Below are 24,489 nucleotides of genomic sequence, written 5' to 3' on the forward strand. Positions count from 1 at the left end.
GGGGGGGTGGGGGGGGGGGGGGGTGGGGGGGGGGGGGGGTGGGGGGGGGGGGGGGTGGGGGGGGGGGGGGGTGGGGGGGGGGGGGGGTGGGGGGGGGGGGGGGTGGGGGGGGGGGGGGGTGGGGGGGGGGGGGGGTGGGGGGGGGGGGGGGTGGGGGGGGGGGGGGGTGGGGGGGGGGGGGGGTGGGGGGGGGGGGGGGTGGGGGGGGGGGGGGGTGGGGGGGGGGGGGGGTGGGGGGGGGGGGGGGTGGGGGGGGGGGGGGGTGGGGGGGGGGGGGGGTGGGGGGGGGGGGGGGTGGGGGGGGGGGGGGGTGGGGGGGGGGGGGGGTGGGGGGGGGGGGGGGTGGGGGGGGGGGGGGGTGGGGGGGGGGGGGGGTGGGGGGGGGGGGGGGTGGGGGGGGGGGGGGGTGGGGGGGGGGGGGGGTGGGGGGGGGGGGGGGTGGGGGGGGGGGGGGGTGGGGGGGGGGGGGGGTGGGGGGGGGGGGGGGTGGGGGGGGGGGGGGGTGGGGGGGGGGGGGGGTGGGGGGGGGGGGGGGTGGGGGGGGGGGGGGGTGGGGGGGGGGGGGGGTGGGGGGGGGGGGGGGTGGGGGGGGGGGGGGGTGGGGGGGGGGGGGGGTGGGGGGGGGGGGGGGTGGGGGGGGGGGGGGGTGGGGGGGGGGGGGGGTGGGGGGGGGGGGGGGTGGGGGGGGGGGGGGGTGGGGGGGGGGGGGGGTGGGGGGGGGGGGGGGTGGGGGGGGGGGGGGGTGGGGGGGGGGGGGGGTGGGGGGGGGGGGGGGTGGGGGGGGGGGGGGGTGGGGGGGGGGGGGGGTGGGGGGGGGGGGGGGTGGGGGGGGGGGGGGGTGGGGGGGGGGGGGGGTGGGGGGGGGGGGGGGTGGGGGGGGGGGGGGGTGGGGGGGGGGGGGGGTGGGGGGGGGGGGGGGTGGGGGGGGGGGGGGGTGGGGGGGGGGGGGGGTGGGGGGGGGGGGGGGTGGGGGGGGGGGGGGGTGGGGGGGGGGGGGGGTGGGGGGGGGGGGGGGTGGGGGGGGGGGGGGGTGGGGGGGGGGGGGGGTGGGGGGGGGGGGGGGTGGGGGGGGGGGGGGGTGGGGGGGGGGGGGGGTGGGGGGGGGGGGGGGTGGGGGGGGGGGGGGGTGGGGGGGGGGGGGGGTGGGGGGGGGGGGGGGTGGGGGGGGGGGGGGGTGGGGGGGGGGGGGGGTGGGGGGGGGGGGGGGTGGGGGGGGGGGGGGGTGGGGGGGGGGGGGGGTGGGGGGGGGGGGGGGTGGGGGGGGGGGGGGGTGGGGGGGGGGGGGGGTGGGGGGGGGGGGGGGTGGGGGGGGGGGGGGGTGGGGGGGGGGGGGGGTGGGGGGGGGGGGGGGTGGGGGGGGGGGGGGGTGGGGGGGGGGGGGGGTGGGGGGGGGGGGGGGTGGGGGGGGGGGGGGGTGGGGGGGGGGGGGGGTGGGGGGGGGGGGGGGTGGGGGGGGGGGGGGGTGGGGGGGGGGGGGGGTGGGGGGGGGGGGGGGTGGGGGGGGGGGGGGGTGGGGGGGGGGGGGGGTGGGGGGGGGGGGGGGTGGGGGGGGGGGGGGGTGGGGGGGGGGGGGGGTGGGGGGGGGGGGGGGTGGGGGGGGGGGGGGGTGGGGGGGGGGGGGGGTGGGGGGGGGGGGGGGTGGGGGGGGGGGGGGGTGGGGGGGGGGGGGGGTGGGGGGGGGGGGGGGTGGGGGGGGGGGGGGGTGGGGGGGGGGGGGGGTGGGGGGGGGGGGGGGTGGGGGGGGGGGGGGGTGGGGGGGGGGGGGGGTGGGGGGGGGGGGGGGTGGGGGGGGGGGGGGGTGGGGGGGGGGGGGGGTGGGGGGGGGGGGGGGTGGGGGGGGGGGGGGGTGGGGGGGGGGGGGGGTGGGGGGGGGGGGGGGTGGGGGGGGGGGGGGGTGGGGGGGGGGGGGGGTGGGGGGGGGGGGGGGTGGGGGGGGGGGGGGGTGGGGGGGGGGGGGGGTGGGGGGGGGGGGGGGTGGGGGGGGGGGGGGGTGGGGGGGGGGGGGGGTGGGGGGGGGGGGGGGTGGGGGGGGGGGGGGGTGGGGGGGGGGGGGGGTGGGGGGGGGGGGGGGTGGGGGGGGGGGGGGGTGGGGGGGGGGGGGGGTGGGGGGGGGGGGGGGTGGGGGGGGGGGGGGGTGGGGGGGGGGGGGGGTGGGGGGGGGGGGGGGTGGGGGGGGGGGGGGGTGGGGGGGGGGGGGGGTGGGGGGGGGGGGGGGTGGGGGGGGGGGGGGGTGGGGGGGGGGGGGGGTGGGGGGGGGGGGGGGTGGGGGGGGGGGGGGGTGGGGGGGGGGGGGGGTGGGGGGGGGGGGGGGTGGGGGGGGGGGGGGGTGGGGGGGGGGGGGGGTGGGGGGGGGGGGGGGTGGGGGGGGGGGGGGGTGGGGGGGGGGGGGGGTGGGGGGGGGGGGGGGTGGGGGGGGGGGGGGGTGGGGGGGGGGGGGGGTGGGGGGGGGGGGGGGTGGGGGGGGGGGGGGGTGGGGGGGGGGGGGGGTGGGGGGGGGGGGGGGTGGGGGGGGGGGGGGGTGGGGGGGGGGGGGGGTGGGGGGGGGGGGGGGTGGGGGGGGGGGGGGGTGGGGGGGGGGGGGGGTGGGGGGGGGGGGGGGTGGGGGGGGGGGGGGGTGGGGGGGGGGGGGGGTGGGGGGGGGGGGGGGTGGGGGGGGGGGGGGGTGGGGGGGGGGGGGGGTGGGGGGGGGGGGGGGTGGGGGGGGGGGGGGGTGGGGGGGGGGGGGGGTGGGGGGGGGGGGGGGTGGGGGGGGGGGGGGGTGGGGGGGGGGGGGGGTGGGGGGGGGGGGGGGTGGGGGGGGGGGGGGGTGGGGGGGGGGGGGGGTGGGGGGGGGGGGGGGTGGGGGGGGGGGGGGGTGGGGGGGGGGGGGGGTGGGGGGGGGGGGGGGTGGGGGGGGGGGGGGGTGGGGGGGGGGGGGGGTGGGGGGGGGGGGGGGTGGGGGGGGGGGGGGGTGGGGGGGGGGGGGGGTGGGGGGGGGGGGGGGTGGGGGGGGGGGGGGGTGGGGGGGGGGGGGGGTGGGGGGGGGGGGGGGTGGGGGGGGGGGGGGGTGGGGGGGGGGGGGGGTGGGGGGGGGGGGGGGTGGGGGGGGGGGGGGGTGGGGGGGGGGGGGGGTGGGGGGGGGGGGGGGTGGGGGGGGGGGGGGGTGGGGGGGGGGGGGGGTGGGGGGGGGGGGGGGTGGGGGGGGGGGGGGGTGGGGGGGGGGGGGGGTGGGGGGGGGGGGGGGTGGGGGGGGGGGGGGGTGGGGGGGGGGGGGGGTGGGGGGGGGGGGGGGTGGGGGGGGGGGGGGGTGGGGGGGGGGGGGGGTGGGGGGGGGGGGGGGTGGGGGGGGGGGGGGGTGGGGGGGGGGGGGGGTGGGGGGGGGGGGGGGTGGGGGGGGGGGGGGGTGGGGGGGGGGGGGGGTGGGGGGGGGGGGGGGTGGGGGGGGGGGGGGGTGGGGGGGGGGGGGGGTGGGGGGGGGGGGGGGTGGGGGGGGGGGGGGGTGGGGGGGGGGGGGGGTGGGGGGGGGGGGGGGTGGGGGGGGGGGGGGGTGGGGGGGGGGGGGGGTGGGGGGGGGGGGGGGTGGGGGGGGGGGGGGGTGGGGGGGGGGGGGGGTGGGGGGGGGGGGGGGTGGGGGGGGGGGGGGGTGGGGGGGGGGGGGGGTGGGGGGGGGGGGGGGTGGGGGGGGGGGGGGGTGGGGGGGGGGGGGGGTGGGGGGGGGGGGGGGTGGGGGGGGGGGGGGGTGGGGGGGGGGGGGGGTGGGGGGGGGGGGGGGTGGGGGGGGGGGGGGGTGGGGGGGGGGGGGGGTGGGGGGGGGGGGGGGTGGGGGGGGGGGGGGGTGGGGGGGGGGGGGGGTGGGGGGGGGGGGGGGTGGGGGGGGGGGGGGGTGGGGGGGGGGGGGGGTGGGGGGGGGGGGGGGTGGGGGGGGGGGGGGGTGGGGGGGGGGGGGGGTGGGGGGGGGGGGGGGTGGGGGGGGGGGGGGGTGGGGGGGGGGGGGGGTGGGGGGGGGGGGGGGTGGGGGGGGGGGGGGGTGGGGGGGGGGGGGGGTGGGGGGGGGGGGGGGTGGGGGGGGGGGGGGGTGGGGGGGGGGGGGGGTGGGGGGGGGGGGGGGTGGGGGGGGGGGGGGGTGGGGGGGGGGGGGGGTGGGGGGGGGGGGGGGTGGGGGGGGGGGGGGGTGGGGGGGGGGGGGGGTGGGGGGGGGGGGGGGTGGGGGGGGGGGGGGGTGGGGGGGGGGGGGGGTGGGGGGGGGGGGGGGTGGGGGGGGGGGGGGGTGGGGGGGGGGGGGGGTGGGGGGGGGGGGGGGTGGGGGGGGGGGGGGGTGGGGGGGGGGGGGGGTGGGGGGGGGGGGGGGTGGGGGGGGGGGGGGGTGGGGGGGGGGGGGGGTGGGGGGGGGGGGGGGTGGGGGGGGGGGGGGGTGGGGGGGGGGGGGGGTGGGGGGGGGGGGGGGTGGGGGGGGGGGGGGGTGGGGGGGGGGGGGGGTGGGGGGGGGGGGGGGTGGGGGGGGGGGGGGGTGGGGGGGGGGGGGGGTGGGGGGGGGGGGGGGTGGGGGGGGGGGGGGGTGGGGGGGGGGGGGGGTGGGGGGGGGGGGGGGTGGGGGGGGGGGGGGGTGGGGGGGGGGGGGGGTGGGGGGGGGGGGGGGTGGGGGGGGGGGGGGGTGGGGGGGGGGGGGGGTGGGGGGGGGGGGGGGTGGGGGGGGGGGGGGGTGGGGGGGGGGGGGGGTGGGGGGGGGGGGGGGTGGGGGGGGGGGGGGGTGGGGGGGGGGGGGGGTGGGGGGGGGGGGGGGTGGGGGGGGGGGGGGGTGGGGGGGGGGGGGGGTGGGGGGGGGGGGGGGTGGGGGGGGGGGGGGGTGGGGGGGGGGGGGGGTGGGGGGGGGGGGGGGTGGGGGGGGGGGGGGGTGGGGGGGGGGGGGGGTGGGGGGGGGGGGGGGTGGGGGGGGGGGGGGGTGGGGGGGGGGGGGGGTGGGGGGGGGGGGGGGTGGGGGGGGGGGGGGGTGGGGGGGGGGGGGGGTGGGGGGGGGGGGGGGTGGGGGGGGGGGGGGGTGGGGGGGGGGGGGGGTGGGGGGGGGGGGGGGTGGGGGGGGGGGGGGGTGGGGGGGGGGGGGGGTGGGGGGGGGGGGGGGTGGGGGGGGGGGGGGGTGGGGGGGGGGGGGGGTGGGGGGGGGGGGGGGTGGGGGGGGGGGGGGGTGGGGGGGGGGGGGGGTGGGGGGGGGGGGGGGTGGGGGGGGGGGGGGGTGGGGGGGGGGGGGGGTGGGGGGGGGGGGGGGTGGGGGGGGGGGGGGGTGGGGGGGGGGGGGGGTGGGGGGGGGGGGGGGTGGGGGGGGGGGGGGGTGGGGGGGGGGGGGGGTGGGGGGGGGGGGGGGTGGGGGGGGGGGGGGGTGGGGGGGGGGGGGGGTGGGGGGGGGGGGGGGTGGGGGGGGGGGGGGGTGGGGGGGGGGGGGGGTGGGGGGGGGGGGGGGTGGGGGGGGGGGGGGGTGGGGGGGGGGGGGGGTGGGGGGGGGGGGGGGTGGGGGGGGGGGGGGGTGGGGGGGGGGGGGGGTGGGGGGGGGGGGGGGTGGGGGGGGGGGGGGGTGGGGGGGGGGGGGGGTGGGGGGGGGGGGGGGTGGGGGGGGGGGGGGGTGGGGGGGGGGGGGGGTGGGGGGGGGGGGGGGTGGGGGGGGGGGGGGGTGGGGGGGGGGGGGGGTGGGGGGGGGGGGGGGTGGGGGGGGGGGGGGGTGGGGGGGGGGGGGGGTGGGGGGGGGGGGGGGTGGGGGGGGGGGGGGGTGGGGGGGGGGGGGGGTGGGGGGGGGGGGGGGTGGGGGGGGGGGGGGGTGGGGGGGGGGGGGGGTGGGGGGGGGGGGGGGTGGGGGGGGGGGGGGGTGGGGGGGGGGGGGGGTGGGGGGGGGGGGGGGTGGGGGGGGGGGGGGGTGGGGGGGGGGGGGGGTGGGGGGGGGGGGGGGTGGGGGGGGGGGGGGGTGGGGGGGGGGGGGGGTGGGGGGGGGGGGGGGTGGGGGGGGGGGGGGGTGGGGGGGGGGGGGGGTGGGGGGGGGGGGGGGTGGGGGGGGGGGGGGGTGGGGGGGGGGGGGGGTGGGGGGGGGGGGGGGTGGGGGGGGGGGGGGGTGGGGGGGGGGGGGGGTGGGGGGGGGGGGGGGTGGGGGGGGGGGGGGGTGGGGGGGGGGGGGGGTGGGGGGGGGGGGGGGTGGGGGGGGGGGGGGGTGGGGGGGGGGGGGGGTGGGGGGGGGGGGGGGTGGGGGGGGGGGGGGGTGGGGGGGGGGGGGGGTGGGGGGGGGGGGGGGTGGGGGGGGGGGGGGGTGGGGGGGGGGGGGGGTGGGGGGGGGGGGGGGTGGGGGGGGGGGGGGGTGGGGGGGGGGGGGGGTGGGGGGGGGGGGGGGTGGGGGGGGGGGGGGGTGGGGGGGGGGGGGGGTGGGGGGGGGGGGGGGTGGGGGGGGGGGGGGGTGGGGGGGGGGGGGGGTGGGGGGGGGGGGGGGTGGGGGGGGGGGGGGGTGGGGGGGGGGGGGGGTGGGGGGGGGGGGGGGTGGGGGGGGGGGGGGGTGGGGGGGGGGGGGGGTGGGGGGGGGGGGGGGTGGGGGGGGGGGGGGGTGGGGGGGGGGGGGGGTGGGGGGGGGGGGGGGTGGGGGGGGGGGGGGGTGGGGGGGGGGGGGGGTGGGGGGGGGGGGGGGTGGGGGGGGGGGGGGGTGGGGGGGGGGGGGGGTGGGGGGGGGGGGGGGTGGGGGGGGGGGGGGGTGGGGGGGGGGGGGGGTGGGGGGGGGGGGGGGTGGGGGGGGGGGGGGGTGGGGGGGGGGGGGGGTGGGGGGGGGGGGGGGTGGGGGGGGGGGGGGGTGGGGGGGGGGGGGGGTGGGGGGGGGGGGGGGTGGGGGGGGGGGGGGGTGGGGGGGGGGGGGGGTGGGGGGGGGGGGGGGTGGGGGGGGGGGGGGGTGGGGGGGGGGGGGGGTGGGGGGGGGGGGGGGTGGGGGGGGGGGGGGGTGGGGGGGGGGGGGGGTGGGGGGGGGGGGGGGTGGGGGGGGGGGGGGGTGGGGGGGGGGGGGGGTGGGGGGGGGGGGGGGTGGGGGTGGGGGGGGGTGGGGGGGGGGGGGGGTGGGGGGGGGGGGGGGTGGGGGGGGGGGGGGGTGGGGGGGGGGGGGGGTGGGGGGGGGGGGGGGTGGGGGGGGGGGGGGGTGGGGGGGGGGGTGGGTGGGGGGGGGGGGGTGGTTGCGGGGTAAGGGAAATTCGAGGGGCTTCTTACACACGTTACAGGCAATATTAGACACACACTGAACGAAGCAAGGTCCGATAACGAGGCACACAATTAAACCAATGCAGAGCTGCACAATAGCACTTAACCATCCTCCCGGCAGCCAGCTCCAGAGGGCTGACCACCAATGGGGCAAAACATCATATTTCAGATTAGATACAACTTCTTGCAGCTCACGTACTTTCATATGGATCAATTGGGAATTATCAGAAAGATTAAAACAACACATATTATGTACATTCTCACAACCTTGGTGATGCAATAACAACAAATAATCAATGGCGGCACGATTATCTAAAGTCGCTTGACGAAGTTCCTGCTGCTCGGAGGCCAGGGCATCCAGAGCAATGGAGGTGGAGTTGATGGACTTCGCAAGGGCACAGGCCAGCCGGCCAATAGTCTTGGTGTTACAGGAAACAAGTCCGGGGACTCCCACAAGGGAAGTTGCGAGGGAAACACACTCCTCCTTGGCTAGAGCCGCCGCGTCGCTCCGGCAAGGGGGGTCGAGGGGAAGGGCGGAGCGGTGGCTGTGCTTGGGCTTCCGGGGTGAAGCCTGAGGCAGAACGATGGTGAGGCGGTAGCAGAGAGTTCCGGCAGACACAGGCGGAAATGCAGCAACAACAAATAACATAACTTCTAAAATTAAGGCATGCAATAACTTCAGCAATAGTTGGTTCACAGTAAGCAATAAAACATGGCTAAACGATACATAGGCTGGATGATGTACGGAAGGAAGGCAACCCGTGGTTGCATAATTGTCCAATGCATGGCTCTTGCTGTTTGACTACCAAAGCTACAGAGCGATGGCGTTAGAGTCCATGGATTTCTCAAGAGCGTAGGGAGAGCTACTGATAGTCTTTAGCATTGCAGGTTCAGTGATTCCTCAATGCAAGCGCGCCAGGTTGTGAGAGAAGGCGCGGTTCCAACAATATTCAAGCTGCTGAGAACAGCTTTGAGAGTTCCCAAGGGTTAATCTATCAGGAATGTCCCTGGCTGCCCCTCCAAGCTTCAGCCAGGGCGCGGCAGGGAGGGAGAGAGCATAGCCATTGTAGATGAGGAGCAGCAACACGCACGCATCAACCTCTGAGCCACAGCTGGCCTCATAGGCTGCCGCTCTTGTGGGGGTGACACGAAGCGGGGGCTGTGATCCTTGTGGAAGAATGGGTGTGCTGGCTCCAGAGAGATCCCTCCCATCTCGGCCCAGGCTAGGGGGCAATCGGGCCCTCTCGACAGGGCGGGCAAGCCGGATCCTTCCAGGGAGGCCCCGCTCCATCTCCGGGATGGGGCTGGCCTGGCATGGCCATGGAGCTGGACTTCAAAGGGAAGAGGCAAGACAAGCAACGCTTTTCCCCTAGGGGTTTTGGCGTAAGCTGGCTGAGTTAGTCCTTATAGATGAGACGATGGAAAGCCCGAGCCCTGGAGTGGGGGGGGGCGGGCAATTTTTTTGATAGATAGAGAATAGAGAAGAGTACTTTGGATATGGTCTGCTGGATGAGACCTTGATTGGGTCGATAGGGGGGGGGGAACTACTCCCCTTTCTTTCGCTTTGTTTTGGCCAAGCTTTCGCTAGGGCGCCAGTTGGCTCCATTCTACGAACCATCAATTTTGCAACATTCTGCGTTAAGAGATGTACAAGGCAGGGAATTAACCGGAAGGCTTAGGAGAAGGGAGAGGTCATATCCAGGTCGGATGTTTGTTTGTAAAACAATCCCAATCACCGCCTAAGGTGTGGGTTTTTTGCAAAGCAATCCTGGTCAATTCACAATTATAGTCATATCGTTAATATAGCATCTATAGGAAAAGATATAGAGAAGATGCAAAGAAAACAGTTCCTGGGCTTGAGGTTTGATCACAGGAAGAAATTGAGAGGGGTTTGCAAAAACCCCTTTATCAGATCCTAGATCTAGAGGTGGGGTGCGCCAGCCCATTAGAAAGAGGGAGGGTGTGCAGAAAGGAAGGCAGGGGGGGGGAAGGGTTTGGAAGTCAGCTCTACCTTCCCCTCCCGTAAGGGGATCTCCTTGGCCGGTTTGAGCTCGCTTCCTACCTTCACAGCGGAGGCTGTGTAAGATAGGTGTGGCTGAGAGACCCCCCTTGGCACTGTGACTAGCCAGGGAGCGCTCAGCAGAGAATGTGGGAGCCGAAAATGATTTTGGCTTCATATGTAAACTTGCGCCACGCCAATGTGGCCGTGTAGGCTCTGATGGATCTAAGGAAAAGGTTCTCAAGGAGAGGCTTGAAGAAAAGTTTTGAAGGTTTAAACTAAGATGGAGGCGTGCTTGAAGCAGGTCCTTATCGGGTATCCTAGGGAGCACGCACGAAGCTGTGTCCCGCTTAAGGCGGATGCTGTAATGGGCTTAAGCTCTTCAAGGCATTGGCACACATAATCAGAAGGAGAAAAACTTTAATTGAGGCTATCAAGAGCATAGCTTAGAAGCAATGGAAAAATCCCTCTTATGAGGGGAAAACTTTAGGGGGTCTCTTGAAAGGGGGCAAGACATACAGAACATACATAGGCATACAGAGCACATACAGGCAACGAGGGAGGATTACGATTCTTGATTTGAGATCTTGCTCTCTCTGAGGTATCGACGCATTTTGCTGCAACTGGGAGCTTTGAGCTGAGGGCTTTGCACAGGCTCAGGGGCTATGAGATCTGGGTTGGACCTTACAGGTGGAGAGGGCCAAGGGGGCTTCTTCTTCACGGCGACTTTTGGCTTAAGGCCATTAAAGCATCTTCCCCTTTCCATGCCCCATTGTCCTGTGGATTGGCTATGGGGCATTCTGAGGAGGGTTCAAAACGGGCAGTCCTCTTCCCACAAGCATTTCTTTCTGTTGCACCAGTGACCGTGGACTCTGCAGAGATTTTGAAATGCCGTACCATTCTGGGGCACCTCGGTGGAGGCATGGTGACTTTGGAAGTAGAAGGGGTTAGCAGAGCAGGAAGCATAGACGTAGGGGAGGAGTAAGCTGGCGTTATCCTCAGCCCAATGGTCTCCCCGTGGGGATGGGATCACCATATCGAGCTAGGGCAGCGAGGATCTCATGGGGGAGCTCTGGGGGAAGGGTTTGAGGTGCGGATCTTGGTTCCCGGCTGGGGAGATGTTCGGGCGCTGGCCTCCCCAGCGGGCATTGGGAGCCTCGGGTCTTGAACTTCTTCCTGGGGGTCTTCGCCTCTCTGGGGAGAGATCCTCCTCCGTCAGGGTTGTAGGCCCCCCCGCCTGGCAGCCTACAATTCCTCCCGAAATGTCCTGGCTTTCGTCGCACTGGAGACACTCGCCTCGGGGCTGTCTCATGGCAGCGGAGAGGGCTGCTGCCAGAAGGCTGGCTTGATGGGCTTAAAGACCCGATATCCTGGCAAGTTTTGAGCATGTCGGCCAGCTCGGGGTTCCTTCCTAGGCCTCAGATCGCTTTGCGGCACTCAGCCGAGGCGCTCTCCTTGGCAAGGCGCATAAGGAGTTCTCGCCTGGGCCTCCTCGTTGTCAACCTGCCTCTTGAGGGCCTCCTGGAGCCTGCTGTTCACAAACTCAGCATAGGGCTCTTTGGAGGCTTCTGCCGGGTGCTAGAAAAAACTTTTGGGTTGGTTGTCCCGGTATTGGGGACTTTTCAAAACGCCTTGTAGGCTTACATTCAGAGGCTTACCGTAAGGGTACACCGGCAGGACAATCTGATTGTTAGGGTTACTGAAGGCATCGGGGTCAGTAAAGCTGTGCGGGCGGTGTAGGCGCCGTGATGCGGCTGCCCCTTGCTAAAGCATTGCTGGCGGAACTCGCTCTCCCAGATCACAAATTGTGCAGGGCTCAGGAGCATGCGGAAGGTGGTCTTCCAGTCGCCCGGAACCATTAAGTGATTCCTCGCGACCGCCTCTAGCATGCCTCTCACATAGGGGCTGGTGACTCCACCGCCCCGCCAAGCATCGCTTTGGCGGAGCTCAGTGAGGATGTTATAGCCAAGGGGCGGTACCGGCCAACTCAAATAACAACGCCATCCTCCCCCTCGGTATTCGTGAAATGGACGGGGCATAATGCGAGAATATCGGCATCGTCTTCCGCCAGGGTTTCTTCCCTTTGCAGATCGCGGCTAATACGCTCTGCGAGAGTTTTGAAACCCGCGCCATTACGTGGCGCTGGACGGGGAGGCGCGGTGGCTTTGGAAAAAAAATGAAGGCGGAGCAAGGGGAGGGGGCGGCTGAGTCAGCTGGAGAATTTGAAATGGGCTAAGGAGCAAGGGGGGCAGAAGGAGGACAGGCGTCCAATTTAGCCGGATAGAGAAAATTCCGGGGCTGAAATTGAAGGTGAAAGATCGAAAGGAGGGCGGCCTACAGCAAGGGAGCCATAGGTTCGGTGGTACGATGCATGGCGACATAACATTGTCTCCATCGCCAGTAGCAGTGAGACATCGGCGCGCGAGGCTCTGTGCTTAAGAGTACGCGCCGATGTTTTCCCAGTCCTTAAGATTCAATGTCCCCCCCTCTGGGTACCATGGACACTGAGCTTCAATCTCCTCAACCAATTTGCGCAGCTCCCTTCTCTTTACGGGGACCCTGCCGCATTTCTCGCTAACGCTTTCAGCTCGGCCAACTTGCTTGTCATAAGCCCTGCTTTTGCGGGCTCCCATACTCACCGGGTGTTCCGTCGGACGAGAGAATGTCCTAGGACGCCATGTCTTCTGGATGCGCCGATCCAGAGGACAGGGCGAGCACCGAAACGGTGGTCCCTGGATGCGCCGATCCAGCGGATCTCGGTATCATGGCCCTTTCCCAGGCGACGGTGAGCAGGGTGGAGGTTCGAGGATTCCCGGGTTTCGGCACCAGCTTGTAGTCATCCCCGCAGGGTCGTCGCTAAGGAATAGGCGAGACGCGGAGGAGGTTTCATCTGGTGGAGAGCGTCAGCAACAGGAAGCGCGGGATTTCGTGATCTTGACAACGCTGCTCTTTGCGGGTCTCTGGCACCTTTGATTCGGGGTTCAGTGTGGGCGTGTAAAGGAGGTGGGTAGGGAGATGAGCGGAAGATCGGGAGCCCTGGAGATCATCATGTGATGCATGATCTCACCTGCCTACGCGGCGGAGAGGGAGCGTGAGCCGCTTGAGCCTAATCCTCACCTGGGGGCAAGACCATTGTCCCTGCGCCCGGTGACTGAGCCAGACAGTTCATGACCCGTGACTCATAGGGGGATGAGGAGTGGGGGTGCGGTGCGACCAGAAGGCCGTAGGTCCGTTGGCGTCCCAACGTTCTACCACGGCGCTGCTGGGTCAGCAGTGCATTACTACAAGGCCCCTGACAGGAGCTCAAAAAAGACCACAACCTGTGAAAGCCAAAAAGTGCAAGATGATAGCCAAGGAAGGATTATGGGGCTGGGAGACAAAAGACGATGAAGAAGAACAGTTTTGGATTTATACCCCACCTTTTTCCTTACAGGAGACTCAAGGTGGTTTACAAGCTCCTTTCCCTTCCTCTCCCCACAGCAGACGCCTTGTGGGTAGGTGGAACTGAGAGAGTTCCAAAGAACTGTGACTAGCCCAAGGTCACCCAGCAGGAATGTAGGAGTGCAGAAACACATCTGGTTCACCAGATAGGCCCCTGCCATTCAGGTGGAGAAGTGGGGAATCAAACCTAGTTCTCCAGATTAGAATCCACCTGCTCTTAACCACTACACACTGAAGAAGAGCATTAGTCATATTGCCTCCCATAGGCATAAGAATTCTGCCCCATCCTACCCCAAAGCTGTCTCCGTCTTACCAGGCACTTGGGGAAACAGCCACGGCGAGTGTGGGGCAATGCCCTTCTTCCATGCACACCTCCACGTCAAACACCAGGGCTCGCTCGTCAGGGAAGTCCACCGTTTTTGTCTCCCCACTGGGTCCGTAACGTGTCCATCCGCCTGCCCAAGCCCACTCCTGAGGCATCGGGAGGATGCTGCTCTGCAGAAGTTCCTTAGCGGCCTCCAAATACGGCAAGCTCTGTTTCTGCGCCAAAACGCGGAAGTGTTCGTCAATGTTGGCCCCGTACATCCGGGGCAGCTGCAGCTCCACATCTGGAATGATGGAGGTCTCTTTTCCCCACAGGTCATGCCTCTGCAGGTGTTCCACGCTTTTTTGGACGTCTTCCTCCGAGTAACGCACCTGAGCACCTCGGAAAATCTGTTCATGGAGGCCCTTGGAGAGCATCTGGATCCCTAGGGGGTTCGTGCGCTGCTGGGCCGAGGCTGTGCCGGTATCCCCCTCCTGCAGCAGGTGACTGGTAGAGGAACCTGAAGACCATCTCCGAGGTGCGCATGATGTGAAAAGACCCAACAGTGACGACTGCCGCAGCAAGCATTTCATCTTCACCAGGACACATCAGCCCAGAGACCATATGAGACTCTGATTCAACGGCTAGCTCTGATCTGTCAGGAAACAAGAAGGGGGCAAAAGAACTGAAATGGGGATTTTTTAAATGATGTTTTAATTGACTGTTTTTAAGGATGTTTTTATGGTGGCTTTTAATGTTTATGTTTTCAGATTGTGTGTTTTAACGGGGCTTTTAAGAAGAAAAAGAAGAAGAATTTGGATTTATACCCTCCTTCTCTCCTGTAGGAGACCCAAAGGGGCTTTCAATCTCCTTTCCCTTCCCCGCAACAACAAACACCCTGTGAGGTAGGTGGGGCTGAGAGAGCTGTAACTAGCCCAAGGTCTCCCAGCTGGCATGTGTTGTTAATCCCATTATGTAAACCGCCCTGGTACTTTGGTGTAGGGTGGGGTATAAATGGAATAAATAAATACATTCACTGAGCTGTTCTCACCCATCTCAAAACAACAGCTGCTCCTTCTCGCACCCAGGTCCAGAGAATCCACAGGACGTTAAGGATATAATTCACTTGTTTTCTTGAACTGAGGATGCTTTCCTTATAAAGGCTCTACTGTGAAGAAAAGGGGTTTTCCCCCACTCAGATTTTAAGCACCAGCATTGAGCCCCAGGGCTGTTTTGCTGCATGCAACAGAATTCCTAGAGTTCGGTCTGGGAGTGCCAGTCTCCAGGCGAGATCAGGGGACCCCCGGGGATTACAGCTCCTCTCCAGACTACAGGGATCAGTTCCGCTGGAGAAAATGGATGTTTTGGAATGCGGGGTCTAACTCTATGGCATTGACCCCCAGTGAGATCTCTGCCTTCCCCACATCTGCAGGTGTTTCCCAACCTGGGCCTTGCAACTGGACCCCCAGGTGGCTGGGGGCACCTGGCAACCCAGATTCGGCCAAATTCACCCAGAATCAAAAGTAGCTTCCCTCTTCCTGCTCCTTCCCTCTTACTTCTCCCACCCTGTTCAGATCGCAGGGTTGCCAGGTCTGGGTGAGGAAACACCTGGAAATTGGGGGGGGGGGCAGAGTCTGGGGAGGGGGGGTTGTGGACTGAGGAGGGTCCTCAGCAGGGTATAATGTTCTAAAGTGGTCGTTTTCTGCAGAGGAACTGATATTGGTCAATTTCAGTAATGGGAGATCTCCAGGTGGCTTCTGTTGGCAATTCTATTAGGACCCTCCCCCTTGGCAGGCAAAATCTCCCCAGCCTTACTGGGCTGCTCTTCCCCCCCCCCCCCCCCCAGAAACTAACCACACCCAAATGTAACTGAGGTTATCCCCCATACAAGCCCCCTCCCTATTTAACTCCTATACCTCTCTCCAAATAAATTAATGCTGTCCCTGTCCTCTCCACAACCAGAAAAGGGTCTCCACAAAGTGCTTCCTCCCCCTATATTACGATTGCCAACCTCCAGGTGGTGGCTGGAGATCTCTCACAATTAGAACTCAAGTCCAGGCAAGAGAGATCCTTTCCTTTGGAGAAAATGACCACTTTGGACGACGGATTCCTTGGCTTTCTACCTTATTGAAGCCCCCCCCCCCAAGCCCGCCCTCTTCAGGCTCCACCCCCAAAATCTCCAGTTATTTCCTACCCTGGAGCTGGCAACCCTACAATATGGCTGCTCTTCCCCTTTCTACCCCCTCAACGCTCACTAACTGAGTTGCTTTTGGTGGGTAGCCTTCTCCTTCCCGAACGCAGACTCTTCTCTCTCGCCGGGCACCCTCCCCGAACAGCCACTCTCCGGCCCGGCAAAAACTCCTCGCGGCCGCCATTTTGCTCCTCCTCACGGCCTCGCCACAATGGGGTCGTCCGATGCAGGGGTGGGCCAAGAGGCACGGAACGGGGAGCATCCCCTTGGCACGAGCCCCGAATCTGGAACCGAAGAACTTTCGGCTTAAGCAACAAAAAGGAGCGGCTTTTACGTGAGCTGGGGCGCCTCCGGCTTCTGTTTTTATCTCCCCCCCCTCAAAGAGATGGTATGTTCCTGAGTGAGCGAGTTACCGCTCTGTGACTTCCTTTAGTACTCTAGTAGACATTGCTTCGTAAAGTGGCCGCGTGGCCTAATGGATAAGGCGTCTGACTTCGGATCAGAAGATTGCAGGTTCGAGTCCTGCCGCGGTCGCAACGAGCGTTAGTTTTAATATTTGCAAATGATTTGTTTTTCCCACCTGGAAATTGAGATTTTTTAAATAACATTGTGCACCACCTTCTGTTGAAATGTGAAGTCTCTTTTTCTGGGCACGTTAATTTGTGGAGCCTGCCTCTGCATTATTAATTTTTTTTAGCATAGTTCCTCTTCCTAAATTGCTAAGGAGTTAAATTGGCATTCTCGCATTTTTCTCCAGACAGCAGTTCTGGTCTCTAAACGTCATCTATGCATGAACCCCCCCACCCCCCTCCAAGAGAGAGAGAAAATGCTTATAGATTTTAGCATGTTAAACTGGGACAGAACAAGCCTGGTCAATATCTTTGAAACTTACACGAGGGTTTGACATACAGAGAAATCACACAGGGGAAGCTTCACCCTGGGAATGCAGCAGCATGACCTGTTGAATATCTTCCGGACCCAGAAGCAGGCTCTTGCAATACAGTCCCCCAAAAAACCGAACACAATTTCAGGAGACCTGGTGTGGGGACCTATGAAAGAATAGCAGAAGCGCTCTTACTCAGGGTAAGAGCGCTGGACCCTCTGCAAAGTATCCCAGTTTGGCCAGTTTATGCACCCAGTTGAAGGGGGTGGACCAAAAGGAATGACTGGATTACCCATCAGGAACAACTAGCAGTAAAGTCCAATGCGGGGGGGAATGCAATTGGGGGAATGCAATAGGCTATAGAAAGCGGGGGGGGGGGGGGGCAGATCTCCTGGGACATCGCCCCTTCCATGCTTCCCAAGTCGCGCCGGACTTGGGGGGCAGGGAGGGGGGCAGAGAGGGCCCGATCCGGAGGAAAACCCCCCCCCCCCATTTCTCCCCACCTGAATTGGCAACCTGTCACAACGGGGTACCAGTGAATGCCTGCCTCTGGATCTCTATTAGGGAGGGGGCTCCCAAGGGAAATTGGGGGCTGCTGGCCCTTTAAATGCCAGCCCGCCCCCGCCTGGTCCAGGGTCCAGCGCTGACCGCTCCCCCGAGCCTGACTTCGGCCTCTCCACCCTGGCCCTGCCTCCTCCGGCCGGCGATTGGTTGAGATCTTCTCCTGGCCCGCCTTGCGTGGGACTCTCAGCCAATTCGGAGCCGAAGGGGCGAACAGCAAGTGCGGCTGCGCTCAGAGAGAGGCTGCTGGAAGACAGAAGTGTTGCAAAGCCAGGTTAGCCAGGGAAAAAAGGGGGTGGGGGAGACGCTAAATTAAGGCCCCCCCCCGAGGTTAGGAGGGGAGCCTTGGGGTGCCAATTCTTGCTTAAGGGTTGGGATTTGGGGGAGGGGGTTGGTTGAGCCAAGACCTTCAGGGCGGCTAACCACTTGCTGGAATGCTTGGCGGGGGGGGGGGGTCAGGAAAAATGCGGGGGATTCATGCTAGAGAGGGGTAATTTCTACCCGAGTTGGCTCTTTGCTTGGACATTGCCCGGAAAAGAGGCGCCGATTCTGGGACAGGAATGGAAGGCGGCCAACCCTGCAGGGGTGTGTGGGGGGGGGGTACGCCTTCAACACCAAAGGAAGGACTCAGAGCTTGTGTTTGGCTTCCCGAAATCCTCCCCTCCCCCTCTGATGTTGAGAGAGACCTCTGGGGGAGGGGCAATTGGAAGCAACAGCGGCTGCCAGCCCGAGCAAGCAATACATGGCTGGATGGACCTGCTCACCTGAATTGGTGTCAAGGTGTTAAAGTTGCTTTATGAATCAGTTGCGTTAAAGGGAGCTTTTTTAAAATGATGCTGCAGTGGTTCTTGCTGGGTGGTACAGCTTTTGGTTGGTGTGCGTAAGATCAGAGGTTCTATTCCCGGCATGTCCATTTAAAAGGACCGGGCAGGAGGTGCTGGGAAAGGTCTTGATTTGGGACCCATCTAAGTGGAAGGGAAGAAGAGGAGTTTGGATTTACACCCTGTTTTTCTGTCCTGTAAGGAGACTCAAGGGGCCTTACAAACTCCTTTCCCTTCCTTTCCCCTCAACAGACATCATGTGAAATAGGTGGGGCTGAGAGAGTTGGGAGAGAACTGTAGTCACCCAGCAGGCTTCATTTGGAAAAAGTGGGGAATCCAGTGGCGTACCTGCCCCCCCCAAATTGCTACTGGGGTGGGGTGGGGGGAGAAGTGGCATCTGGCTCTTCTTGCTCCAGGCAGGTGGAAACAACTGCAGCAGGTGGGGAGGGGGGCAGGCGAGAGCAACTGTGGTGGTGGGCGAGCAAAGTTCCTTCTGTTCCAGCAGAAAGAACTGCAGTGGGCAGATGGGGACAGGGACCACCCCAATGCACCCCCATGTGACCCTTGAACGTGGCACCTGGATTGTCTGTCTCCTACAGATACACCATTGGGAGAATTGAACCTGGATCACCAGATTAAAAACCATAACTCCTGTGAAGGAGTGGGGAAATAAACCCAGTTCACCGGTTAAGAGTCGTGCTGTTCAGGTGGAGCGAGTGGGGAATCAAGCCTGGTTCTCCAGATCAGAGTTCATCGCTCTTAACCACTAGGCCATGCTGTCGCTTTGCATGCGGAAGGTCCCAGATTCAGTGTTTGGCTTCTCTGATAAAAAGATTTGGCAGGAGATGATGTGAAAAACCCAAAACACCTGAAAGCTATTTCTGGTTTGAGTAGACAACAGGTCTGCCTCATATCAACTCATTATGTTATATTAGAGTGGGAGGGGGGGGGCGTGGCTCAATGGAAGAGCATCCACTTGGCATGGAGAAAGGTCCCAGGTTCAGTTCCCGACATCTCCAGCCTATGGAATGTAATAAAAATAAACAAACAGAAGGACGTTTCATGTGCGTCGTCCACCTTTCCTGCAGTGAAGCCCCTCTGAGGCAGGTAGAATGATAGAGGGGCCCAGGATGCCAGTTTTGACTACACGTGAGAAGAAACATTCTCGTAGGGAAGAGTTGTGGCTCAGAGGCAGACCATGCTGAAGGCCTCAGAGCCAGGGTGGTGTCGTGGTTAAGAGCAGTGGACTCTAATTTGGAGAGCCGGGTTCAATTCCCCACTCTTCCAAGTCAAGAAGAAGAACAAGAGTTTGGATTTATATCCCACCTTTCTCTTCTTACAAGGTGAGACTCAAGGTGGCTTACAAGCTCCTTTCCCTTCCTCTCCCCACAACAGACACCTTGTGAGGCAGGTGGGGCTGAGAGAGTTCAGAGAGAACTGTGACTAACCCAAGGTCACCCACCAGGAATGTAGGAGTGAGGAAACACATCTAGTTCACCAGATAAGCCTCTGCCACTCAGGTGGAGGAGTGGAGAATCAAACCCGGTTCTCCAGATTGGCCACTCTTAACCACTACACCAAGCTGGCTCTCAGCAGACTCTTATCTGGTGAACTGGATTTGTTCCCTTCTCTTCCACATGAAGCCTGATGGTTGCTCTTGGGACAGTTGTAGTTCTCCCAAAATTATCTCACCCCTTCTGACCTCACAAGGGAAATGAGTTTGTAAGCTTCCTGGAGTCTCCTTACAGGAGAGATAGGTGAGACATAAATCCGAACTCCTCTTCTTCAATTCCTGGCATCACCAGCTAAAAAGACCCAGTGTTTGGTGATGTGAAAGGCCTCCTCCCGAGACCCCGTAGAGCTGGTGCCGAAGTAGTCCATACTGACGTTGAAGGACCAGGGCAGATTTGTGCATGAAAATAAATTCCAGGGAAGGCCAACAGTAGTGGTAAAACATCTGCTTCGTATGTAGAGGACCCCGATTCCGATCCCCAAAATCTGCAATTGAAAGATTAGCGTAGTCAGTGATATGAAGGACTCAAGACCCTGGAAAGCCCCTGCTATTCTGGCCTTATTACAGGTGAAGAAAATCAGTGATTCAAGTGCAACGTAACAACTGGGTAATTAAGAACAAGACGCGCTATACTCAGCTGCTAAATCTATTTAATACGTGAAGATGTGAAAAAACTAATTTGAGGATGCACATAAACACAAATGAACACAGTGGTAAAGGTGCTAAATACAATGCTATGTAACATCAACAAACAAATAAAGGAACTTATAACATCAGACAACAATTATTTATACGCATCATAACTCATGATTACAGGTGAGCCAAGTTCGGTTTGAGCACTATGAAACAAAACTCATTTTCTCTTGCAGAGGCTGGTGAAAACAATGAGACTAAATGAGCGCCTGACACGGCCCTTCCAAGCCCCAGCCACCATCCGAAGATTCCCGAGCAGCCAGGTTGCCTTGTTCAGAAACGGGCCGGCCGATTCGGAGTCCTCCTCAGAGGAGGAACTGGACATCATGGAACTGAGAGCGAGGGGGAGAGAGCAACGGAGGAGCGACGCCAGCCGGCAGAAAGTCGGAGACGTGATGTTGCTGGAGAAGGAAGTCACCGAAGAAGACAGTTTAAATAAGTTGGCGCTCCAATACGGTTGTCAAGTAAGGAGCTGTGCTCACCTATATACTTTGGTATTATCCATACCAAAGTGCAAATGGCCTGCTATTGAAAGATTCTATTCAATCGCAGACAGAGGTGGGCTAGAGCTAGGTGCGACTCTTTCCCCTCAGCGTTTCCTCAAGGGTGATTTCCGAGGACCCCTATACAGGACTGGGTTTGCTCTCATTGCACCGATACTCCTGAAATGATGCTGCACATTTTATGTTGATTGTCCCAAATACGCTGATTTTAGACCTGAATTTCACTGTATTATCCCTCCTCTGTTAAGGCATTCCACTCCTAGTCGTTGGGCTTGTGTTTTGTTAAATAATGGTTCATCCGTGATATTGGAGATGGTTGCAGATTTCCTGGGAAAGGTTTTGGTATTCTGATCCTCCCCTATATTTCAGATTTTTGGACTGTTTGTTTTCGATTTTGTATTTTATTGATGCCTATTAATGGTTTTATTGTTGTTGTTGTTGTAAGGAGTTGCTCCGTCTGAAAGAAGCAATAGCCGGTGTTACTCTGTTCGGCTTTTCAGCTGCACACTTAATAGACTTACATTTCCGGTTCAGGGTGTCGTCAACCCAGAGAAGCACTCTGGTTTGTCCCGTTCCCCCACACCAAGTAGACATCTGGTCACAGGGCTGGTGTTCGACAGAAAAAGCCACTCCCAGGTGCTGTCACCTAGATCTTCGTTCATTTGAAACATTCCCGGTCCTTTTATTGGCTTGCCACCACACCAGCTGTTTTTTAAAAAATGCTCTGTAGTTGATGGAAGGAATAGAAACAAAGAAAAAAATCCCAAAGCTACAGAGAACATTATGACAATCAATCAGAACAGGAGATGTGTAGTGTTTTCAAACTTTAAAGTGTGATGTGTTGGTTAACAGCAGGTGGACTATAACCTGGAGAATAGGGTGACATGATAGATAGAGAGAGAGGTTTATTTACGGTTAACAACCAGAAATACATTAAATATACATTGGATGTCCACATACAAACCCCTATAAATGGATGCACATAAAGTAATTAACTGCGATTATTTTGTGAAGAATAATTTTGCTTAGCCAAGTAAGCTTGCAACATTCTCACAAATAAGATCACAAGAACCATTAATTAAAAGTTCATAATAGATGATGACGACCCATCGGGATCTGATCCCTCTATCAAGGGATAGATATACATGGAACAAAGAGAGACATAGCTAGGGCACTCTAAAAGTACATGCTGGACAGTCTCAACCACAGCCATTTTACCCTGTACTCATAGATATTATTGTATCTACCGAATGTCATAGCATTAGGCAGAGTGTTGAAATGAGCTAATATGCTCTGCATTGTTTGGGGTCGTTGAGGATGTACAGGTAGTTAGCGCAATGGTCTGACCACACGATGCCTAGAGACTGTGGAGAACAAACCCCCCCCCCCTTGCAACAAACCAGAAATACAATAATTCATAAAAGGCCAAAACACAGATAATTTACAAAGAAAGAGGTAAGGTAGTTAAAATATAAAATAGAACTCATTTTAACATTCTAAAAGATGTGATGGTCTCCTGTCCACCTAGTCTCCTGTATGTATTTACTAAAACACAAAACTGGGCTACGTTACTGGAAATTCTTTGGTCCTTAACCAGTAGCAAATAGAATTCTTCTTCTACAGTGAGATGGAGGAAGGCTATTATCTATACTCTTTTTTAAAAATGAGAACCAGGTTTAATTCTCCACGTCTCCACATGAGCAGCAGATAAAAATCTAGCAATTGGGATTTGTTTTCCTGCTCCTTCTCATGAAGCCTGCTGGGCAATCTCGGCCAATATTAAATTGTCTTGGCAGAGGCACAAAAGCACAGGAAATGTTTGTGTGGGATTGTAGTAAACTGAGCCTGAATAAAACATCAGCGCTTTTAATTTTTAGCACCAACTGTTTATCAACAACCCCGGGGCCTTGGCAGTCAATAGCCAGAACCCTTTTACTGGATACCAGACATTTGGGTAGAATTATGCCCTCCTGTTTTTCCATATTTCCTTGAGTAAGAGGGCTAGAGCCTTGATTTTATGCAAAAAGCTGAAAATTCAAGAAAGAATTGTGGAATGTCCCTACGGGGTAGAAACTTTTTCTTAGTTTTAGACTCTGTACGTTGTCCTATCACACCAGGGGTTACATTGTCCTTTCACACTGGGGTTTGGGAAGATGCCTTTTCTTTATGACTTGGGGGAGGGGGGGAGCCAGCATGTCTATGAGTTAAAAGCAGTGGACTCTAATCTGGAGAACCGCGTTGTTTCCCCATTCTTCCAATCTGGTGAACCAGGTTTATTTCCCCACTTCTGCTGGGTGACCTTGGCCAGTGACAGGTCTCTCAGAACTCTGACAGCCCCACTTACCTCACAAGGTGCCTGCTGTGGAAGGCAAGGAGTTTGTAAGCCACTTTGAGACTCCTGATGATTTAGAAAAGTGTGGTATAAATCCAAACTGTTATTATTCCGCTCTAGTAACTGATCTTTTTCTGGATTTCCCAGGTTGCAGATATCAAGCGGATCAACAACTTCATCCGGGAACAGGACCTGTATGCTCTAAAATCCATCAAGATTCCAGTTAAGGTCAATGGCATCTTAACCGAGACGAGCAAAACGTGTTTGGCTTCACAGAGCTCTGGTTTGTTATCCGTTGAAGTGACTGAATTGCCAAGTGCAGGGAACAGCTCAGCAGATCAGCACATTGATCAGTATTTCCGAGGGATTGACCACAATATCGAACAAGCGGCACAGGCCAAAACCTGTTTCAGCTCAGACTATTGCATAGAAACGCCAAACTGGTCGCCTCCAGGGCCGAAGACGCCCACCAGCGGAGCGGATTGTGGGATCCAGTGGTGGAACGCTGTCGTTGTTATGCTTTTGGTTGGAATCGTTTTGCCCGTGTTTTATATTGTTTATTTCAAAACACAAGCGTTGGGAGTGGCTGCTGACACCTCCAACACCACCGTTCCCATCAACAGCTCATTGCGCGGGTCAGGGACAGAAATGCCACTCCCTGTTTTAGCAGCTGACCCCCCGCCCACCTCTCAAGCCCCTAAAACAAAAGCTGTCGTCTTGTCAGGAGAATAAAAAAAAAATTGGTAAAGGAGCTCGTAAGTGGATGGACCTGAACTCAAAAAGAGGCTGAGGAGAAATAGGACTCTTGAAGTCAAGAAAATAGACAGCGTCTCTGCCGTGCATTTAAACATGGTACTGTCCCAATCAGGTAGGAAAAAGCGGGGTTTGCCATCTTGGTCAGCAAAAGACTGCCTAACAGCTGCCCTTCATTTCTCTCTCAAATACACAATTCCTTTGGCTGTCAAAATGGGATGCCCCGTCGGCCTTACCAAGCATCAGACTGTTTCAACGATCAGTTTGGCTGCCGTCGTATCTGGTTGGTTTCTTGTGTCACTTTTCAGGCCTTTACGGCTGAGGAAGAAGCTCACCACACTTTGGGAAATTAAAAACAATTACTTCAGAGGTGATTTATTAAAACTCTGTGTCACCACAGCAGCCACCGCCTATCAAGTCTGTGTTTACGAACATGTGTTTACGATCTATGTTTTTTTTTAAGAAGAGTTCGTTTTTATGCTTTGTTTTTCTCTACCTTAAGGAACCTCAATCACCTTCACTTTCTCTCCCCACACCTTGTGAGGTAGGTGGGGCTGAGAGAGTTCAGAGAGGACTGTGACTGGCCCAAAGTCACCCAGCAGGCTTCATGTGGAGGTGTGGGGGAATCTTAACCCCTACACCACACTGGCTCTAGTTAATAGAGCCTGCTTGTCACACTCCTTGTGAGAATCTTGAGATGGGGTTCTGCCCGCATTTAAAGATATCATCCAAGTGCAGGAAAGGGTTTCTCTTTTTTGTAGGGGGAGTGAGAACACTCAAATCCCACCTCACATAGGAGTGGTAGAAGGAACAAGAGAAGGTGCTACTTCCTATGGGTCTTCTCTCTGAGAGCTTGCTTATATTGGTTGAGCAGGCCAAAGCAACTGTTTCCGGAGCAAGCACGTTACTCCAGTAGCACCCTGTAGACCCGTGGTGGTGAACCTGTGGCACTCCAGATGTTCATGGACTACAACTCCCATTGGAATTGTAGTTCATGAACATCTGGAGTGCCATAGGTTCGCCACCACTGTTATAGACCAATAAGATTTTCAGACAGTTGGAGATCCCTTAGTCAGACAAAGAGCTTGTGCTTTTCAGAAGACCAGACAGAGCTGCGGAAGGAACAGGGAGAGGGGTGGGCTGCTCTTCCTCCCCCCCCCCCACACCCAAGCACAAAGCAAGGTCTTATGAGCAGGGGCCATGTCCCCGGGCGCATGCCATTTGGTCACTAGCCGGGTGCCCATGCCTGGCCTCGCCCACAGCACGGCAAACCGGCCGGCGCCCAGTGGCTCCCCCCCACTGGGGCACCG

The 24,489-nt window shown here is 63.2% G+C and overlaps 2 protein-coding genes and 1 non-coding gene across 4 annotated transcripts in view; 2 read left to right on the forward strand and 1 right to left on the reverse strand.

The window, feature by feature from the left end:
* Positions 1-15,486, reverse strand: part of POLG (DNA polymerase gamma, catalytic subunit) — a 53,229-nt gene extending 37,743 nt beyond the window's left edge. Inside the window, exons 1-3 of the mRNA XM_048481647.1 lie at positions 13,981-15,486; positions 12,939-13,584; positions 12,252-12,255 (exon numbers count right to left, since the gene is read on the reverse strand). Of these exons, the coding sequence (XP_048337604.1) occupies positions 12,252-12,255; positions 12,939-13,522 (588 nt within the window). The 5' untranslated portion in view covers positions 13,523-13,584; positions 13,981-15,486. The remainder of the gene's footprint in view (positions 1-12,251; positions 12,256-12,938; positions 13,585-13,980) is intronic.
* On the forward strand, positions 15,175-23,581 carry LYSMD4 (LysM domain containing 4). 2 transcript variants are annotated; one of them, XM_048481661.1, is made up of 3 exons: positions 15,175-15,508; positions 19,768-20,055; positions 22,574-23,581. In XM_048481661.1, the coding sequence occupies exons 1-3, from the start codon at positions 15,506-15,508 to the stop codon at positions 23,156-23,158; spliced, it is 876 nt and encodes a 291-aa protein (XP_048337618.1). In that variant the 5' UTR covers positions 15,175-15,505; the 3' UTR covers positions 23,159-23,581. The 2 variants fall into 2 exon arrangements, with proteins under 2 accessions (XP_048337618.1, XP_048337619.1); XM_048481662.1 differs by lacking the exon at positions 15,175-15,508 and adding an exon at positions 16,777-16,838.
* On the forward strand, positions 15,582-15,654 carry TRNAR-UCG. Its single transcript has one exon. It is a non-coding gene; the product is annotated as a tRNA-Arg (tRNA).
* Positions 23,582-24,489: the final 908 nt, after the last annotated feature.

This window comes from Sphaerodactylus townsendi, linkage group LG17 (genome assembly GCF_021028975.2).
Source record: "Sphaerodactylus townsendi isolate TG3544 linkage group LG17, MPM_Stown_v2.3, whole genome shotgun sequence".
Lineage (NCBI taxonomy): Eukaryota > Metazoa > Chordata > Lepidosauria > Squamata > Sphaerodactylidae > Sphaerodactylus > Sphaerodactylus townsendi.

Excerpts from the sequence above, each read along its gene's own strand:
- LYSMD4 (XM_048481661.1), top strand. Across the intron at positions 20,056-22,573 it reads CGCTCCAATACGGTTGTCAA|GTTGCAGATATCAAGCGGAT; the intron begins GTAAGGAGCTGT and ends TGGATTTCCCAG.